Raw genomic sequence first — 6,260 nt, forward strand, 5'->3', positions numbered from 1 at the left:
GGGACTCGATCCAGGGACTCCAGGATCATGACCTGAGCCGAAGGCAGTTGCTTAACCAACTGAGCCACCCAGGCGCCCCAAAAAGGACATTCTATTCTATTTATATAAAATTCTAGAAAATACAAATGACTATGTAGTAATGAGAGCAAACTTCTGAAGGTAATGGATGTCTTCATTATCTTGATTTGGGTGATGATTTCATACATCGTTATAAAAACATATCAAATTGTACATTATAAATATGTTGTTTATTTTTTTTAAGACTTTATTTATTTGACAGAGAGAAAGAGAGCACAAGTAGGCAGAGAGGCAGGCAGAGGGAGAGGGAGAAGCAGGCTCCCCGCTGAGCAGGGAGCCTGACGCGGGGCTTGATCCCAGGACCCTGGGATCATGACCTGAGCTGAAGCAGACACTTAACAACTGAGCCACCCAGGTTCCCCTAAATATGTTGTTTATGGAGCGCCTGGCTGGCTCAGTTGGTACACCCCTGACTCTTGAACTCAAGGTCATGAGTTCAAGCCCCACGTTGGATGTACAGCTTAAAAAAACTTTTTTAAAAATTTATTTATTTGACAGAGAGAGCACAAGTAGGCAGAGCAACAGGCAGAAGGAGAGGGAGAAGCAGGCTCCCCGCTGAGCAAGGAGCCCGAGACGCAGGGCTCGATACCCGGACCCCGAGATCATGACCTGAGCCGAAGGCAGACACTTAACCCACTGAGCCACCCAGGGGCCCCTTCTATTCATTTTTATAATTTATTCTCTTCCTCCCACCTCTATGCTGTTGGGGCCCCACAGAGCCCTTTTCCTGGTGATGCACTCACCCCATATGTGCCTTAAGTGTTGGCTGTCAACTCACAGCTGCCCCTGCCAATAACTGATGGGAAATGAGGGTGTGGGAGAGAAGGGAGAGGGTACAAAAGACTGGCTTTCCTGTGGTAAGGAGGCCTAACTCTGTGGTGCAATTTATGCAGTTACCTGTAGGATGGGGCTGAAGCTAGTTTCCACTTGAGGCCACTCTCCTGCTTCCCTTGTTTCCCTGCCCTGTCCTGTTTCTCTCACACCCTTCTCCTGAGAGCACTTCCCCAGTAAATCACTCAAACAAGAATTCTCATCTCTGGCTCTGCTTCCGGGAACCTGACCCATACCACCCTCGGTAAGCCTCACGGGGACTACCTTGTTCGTTCCCTTACATCAAATCCCTATCTCCGGCTCTGCAGAGCTGTGCCTGGAACGCAGCAAACACTCTATACATGTGTTGCGTGAATACGGGGAGAGCGCAGAGTCTGCTTTATGGCTGGACTGTGGGCACCCCTCCTGTCCTGGGCTAGTCTGGCCTGGCGGCATTGTGAGTCACAGCTGGTGGAGAGCAGCTGAGCGGTTCAGACATGGGCCAGGCCTGGGGCAGCAGCTCAGCACCTCCAGCACGTCCTCCAGGTGAGGCCCAACCTGCAGGGAGGATTACTGGGAAAGGGCCTCTGGGAGGATGCAGCCTTGCAGGCAGGCCGGCTGCACCCTCTCGGGCCCTCTTTGGGCTTTCAGAGATGGCACCCTCAGTCAGATCTAGGGAATAGTACCATCCCCTCAGCCCAGCTATGTGCAAGAGGAACACGTGTGTATTGGATCCATGTAGGCATGACAGAGGGTTCCTTCCCTTTTCACCCTCCATGTGGGAGAAGAGGGAACATATAATCCTTTTCCCATAGACTAGAGTCAGCACTTCCAGGCTTTGGGGGAGACAGATAATGAGACTTGTTACCTGTACTTCAGCTTCCTTGAGGATGTAGTCTGCTTGGGAGAAAAGTCACGTGTAGTCTGCATACCCCCTATGACCTCGAATCCTAAGCAATGGTCCTAGCCCACGGCACGTGCCCCCAGCACGTCACTGAGCATACTGAACTACTGTCATCCACACACACATCTGGGTTCCAAGCTGGACCAGGAGCATCTTGAGGGTGGCCACAGGCTCAGAACCCCTGCCCAGACCAGGTCTGGCCCAGGGCGCATTATGCCACTGGTTAGTTCAGATATCCTACCGAATACTTTTCTGAATCCAGAGCTAGCCCTGGCTTTGTAAACTGCCAGAATGCAGTTTAGGCCCTGGTCCCCCTTCCAGCTTCCTCTTGTATTCCCAGCCGAGTACCATACACCGACCCTACTCCAAGCTCCTCCTCACGTCTGGAACATGCAAGCCGTGCCCGGCTCTTCACTCTGCCTAGGGGCCCTCTCCCTTATCTACCCCCAATTCACCTAGCAAAGCCCTGCTTAACTTTTAAGTTAAACCTGTCTCTACCATTCCCAACTCCCGGGCCCCTAACCCCTTCCAGCAGCCCCGCCGAGGCTCAGAAAGCCAGGGTTGCGGTCCTTCGTCTGCACATACGTCCCCTGCGCCTGACGCAGAGTGGTCTTTGGGGAAGGTAGTTTCAGGAGACTTCTGTCGGCGCCAGTGTGTAGGGACGGGCTCCTCAGCGGCCAGCAGCTGGCTAGCCCCTGCTGCCGGCCTCAGAGCTAAGCTTTGTCCACCGGTGCTCGCGGCCCGACGGGCCAGCCCGTCCAAGCAGGCTGCTCACCCGGACTCTTGCTCCGCAGAGGTGCCCCTGGCTCGCCTTCATCATTCCGGACACCGGGGCTCCGGAGGCAAGGGCGCAGCCCCGGTCGTCCACGTCCTCGAGGCTCGGCACCGGGCACCCGCGCGCCGGACTAGGCCCACTCGGCCCTCGCCCTGGAGGCCTTCCGGTGCCCGGCCTCGGGCCACGCCGGCCGCCTGTGGGAGCAGCTCCGGCAGTTCTGGGCCGACCACTTCTCGCGGCGCTTCTCGCCGCGGCGCCCGCCGCTGCGCCGCATCTCCTCCATGTCCACCTTCTACCTGCTGGACCACCGGACGCGCCAGGCCGAGCTGGGCCTCAGCTACGGCGCGCCGCGCACGCGCCTGAGCGACGAGGCCTTCGTGTTCCGCGGCGGCCGGTGGACCGCCGAGGGGCTGCCGGTGCGGTCGCGGCCGCCGCTGTCCTCGCCGACCGTCTCGGGCTGGAAGCCGCCGGTGCCGCGGGTCAGGAGCCAGGTGCTCCTGGAGGAGAACAACTACCTGAAGCTGCAGCAGGAACTGCTCATGGACATGCTGACCGAGACCACGGCGCGCATGCACCTGCTGGAGAAGAAGCTCGACAGCCAGGCCAACCCGGCGGCCGCGGCGCGCGCCTGGCAGAGGAAGATGCGCAAACGCGAGGGCGCGAGCGGCGTGCTCATGATCGAGCCGCGCGCTCTGGAGTCGCGCTGACGGAATAAAGCCCGTGCGGCGCACGCGCACTTCGCTGCTCGCCGCCGGCCGGGGCGCGTTCGTGGGCGGCGAAGCGGGCCTGGCGCGGGCTCCCGACTCGCGGGTAGGGACCGTCACCTAGTGCCCGGTGTGGACGGGTGACTCAGCCAGCAGCCGGTCCCGGGAGGGCGCGATAGGGCTGTGGAGGAAGGTGTGTGTGTGCGGCCCGCTGGGAACGCGGGACGGGGAGCCGGGCTTGCAGCGGGCAGTGCCCGCGGAGCGGGGCGGGGAAGGGGTGCGAGGACGGCAAAAAGGAGCAGGCAGGGGCATTCTTGGCCCAAGGGACCGAGGACCGAGTCTTGGGGGGCAGCGAAACCTTGGGCGCTCAGTGATGGAGGGTGCGGTGAGGTGGGCAGGCCGACGGGGTCGGGAACCTTGCTCCTGGCTCCCCCCGCCCTGGTTTAGAGGCGCGGAGCGGGCCAGAGGGGCTTCAGCCTGGGTCCAGAGTAAGTGTATTTTACTCAGCTTTCTCGAACCTGGGCTCAGCCTCTCCCACCTGGCCGTGTGGCTTTGGGCGAGTCGCTTCGCTGTTACAGGCCTCGCTTTTTCTCCTCCGTAGAATAAAGGGTTTGCCTGACCCAGGGTACAAACAAGCACTCCGGGGCAAATCCTGTACACGGATAGGATTTGCTCCACCCACGTTGCTTAAAAATTTTGCATTCGTTGCCAACATTTAAGAATTTGGAGATTTCACATTAAAAATCCAGATTTCCTGTGTTCTCATAAAGAAGAGTCTTGGCCACCACCTGGACCTTCATTCTGTCCAGTCAGCAGTTTCCTTGAGCTGAAGTGCGGCTGTCACCTCCTGGTCGCTTCACTCCTTCCTTGTTGTAGGTGTCTGATTTTGATCTCTTCCTAGATCCCTTCTGGGTCAATGTTCTTTCCCAGGACGTGGGGAGCCCATTTCCCCAACCCCCATACACACAAGGTACTATATAAGATGCTTTGGGGAGTGGACTGTACTTGTGGTGACAGTGGTCCTTGCAATCTCTAACCTCTTCCCTGGAATATAGACCATGCATTTCTGCATCCAATGAAACTTGAGACTGGGGACACATTTCTCGAGGGCCATATGACAAGAGAGAGAAGTGGGTGTCCTGCCTCAGCCTTTGTTTCAGGAGCAGACTAGGGATTACTAAACATCTACTTTGTATAAAGATGTGTCCTTATTCATTCAAGCAGCAAAACAATACAAAACAGGTCATTAGACACAAAATTGAAAAACATTTCTTTTGAGCAGTGCTTTTTTGTATTTTAATAATTCTATATTTACATTAACCTAGATTAAACAAAGTATTTAAAATAGTTATGATGGTGAAATGAATTTTCCTTTTAAAATAACTAAGAAAGCGGGAGGGCCTGGCTGGCTTAGTCAGAAGAGCAAAGTGACTCTTGATCTCAGGGTTGGGAGTTCGAGCCCTGCATTGGGAGTAGAGATTACTTAAAAAAAAAAAAAAAAATCTTGGGGCACCTGAGTGGCTCAGTCGGTTAAGCATCTGCCTTTAGCTCAGGTCATGATCTCAGGGTCCTGGGATGGAGCCTCCCCCCCACCCTCAGCAGGGAGTCTGCTTCTCCCTCTCCCTCTCCCCCCCATGCTTTCTATCTCAACTAAATCTTAAAAAGAATAAGTAAAAATAAAAAATAAGATAACTAAGAAAAAAATATATACAGAGAAGGAAATGAGAAGGGAATCAAAATGATACACTAGAAAAAAAATCAAACCCAAAAGAAGGGACTAATGGAGAAACCATACAAGTGAAAGACGCTAGACACAAAGGACCATGTATTTTGGGATTCTGTTTGCTTTTTTTTTTTTAAGATTACACGAGCGGGGGCGGGGGGGGGTGACGGGGGGGTGGCGGGGAGGGGCAGAGGGAGAAGCAGACTCCCCACCTAGCAGGGAGCCCGATGCAGGGCTCGATCCCAGGGCCCTGGGATCATGACCTGAGCCGAAGGCAGACGCTCAACCGACTGAGCCACGGCACCCTGACATGATTCTGTTTCTATAAAATATCCATAATAGGCAAATCCATAGAGACAGGAAGCAGATTGGTGGTTACCAAGGACTGGGGGGAGTGGGAAGGAGCGAGGTACTGCTTGGCAGGTGAAGGGTTCCCTTTTAGACTGAATAAAAAGGTTTTGGAACTGTTTGGTAATGGTGGCACAACAATGTGAATGTTCTAAAAGCCACCGAATTATATACACTTTAGTGAGTTTTAGGTTAGGCAAATTTTAGACAATAAAAAAAAATGTAAAGGAAAGTGCTTTATATAAAAACATGGAGTAAAAACTATATGAGGTATGGGAAAATAGCCAAAATCATAACAGCGATCCAAGAATGCCTAAAGTTTAGGGAATATTGCTTTGGCCAGACTACTTGAAAATAAATAGTTCTAGAGTAAAGTATCTGTCCTGCTAGACCAGCAGCAGGCAGGCAGGGAGCCCCATGTTTAGGGAAAGGCATCCAAGTGGCTGAAGGGCCCAAAATAAATGGAGCAGGATGATATTTTGAGATATCTGACTTTGTTCTTTTTGCTGTGGAATTTCACCCCCTGATGAGGCAGCCAGGCTCATTGCCCCAGGGAGGGATGTGACAGAGCAGAAAGCAGGAACAAAGGACTCTTTGTGGCTTTCACCTCCTACAGCTCAGAACTCTCTGGGTATCTAGAGCTTTGCAAAAAATATTTTTGGGCTTGAAGAGGGAGGTCAAAAAGGTCACAGATTTGTCAACAGCAAGAGGGAAGATGAAGGGAAATGGAAGTGGAGAACCTGGTAGATCTTCCATCTTGGAAAACCTAGCCTTTCTTGACCCCACATGACTTTCCAGCTACTGCCCCATTTCTCTGCTTCCTTTTGTAACTAAACTCCAAAAAGTTGCTTGTATTCACTGTCCTCAATTCTTCCCCTCCCTCTTCGCTCTTAATCCCCCTCGAGTTTGGGTTTCTCA

General features: G+C 53.4%; 1 protein-coding gene across 1 annotated transcript; it reads left to right on the top strand.

The window, feature by feature from the left end:
* Window positions 1-1,385: 1,385 nt before the first annotated feature.
* On the top strand, window positions 1,386-5,143 carry CBY3 (chibby family member 3). Its single transcript, XM_081825627.1, is given in 2 exon segments — window positions 1,386-1,434; window positions 2,511-5,143. Coding segments are annotated over 2 exon segments (813 nt in total). The 3' UTR covers window positions 3,275-5,143.
* Window positions 5,144-6,260: the final 1,117 nt, after the last annotated feature.

Source organism: Leptonychotes weddellii, chromosome 7 (assembly GCF_054177405.1).
Source record: "Leptonychotes weddellii isolate Sample4059 chromosome 7, ASM5417740v2, whole genome shotgun sequence".
Classification (NCBI taxonomy): Eukaryota; Metazoa; Chordata; class Mammalia; order Carnivora; family Phocidae; genus Leptonychotes; species Leptonychotes weddellii.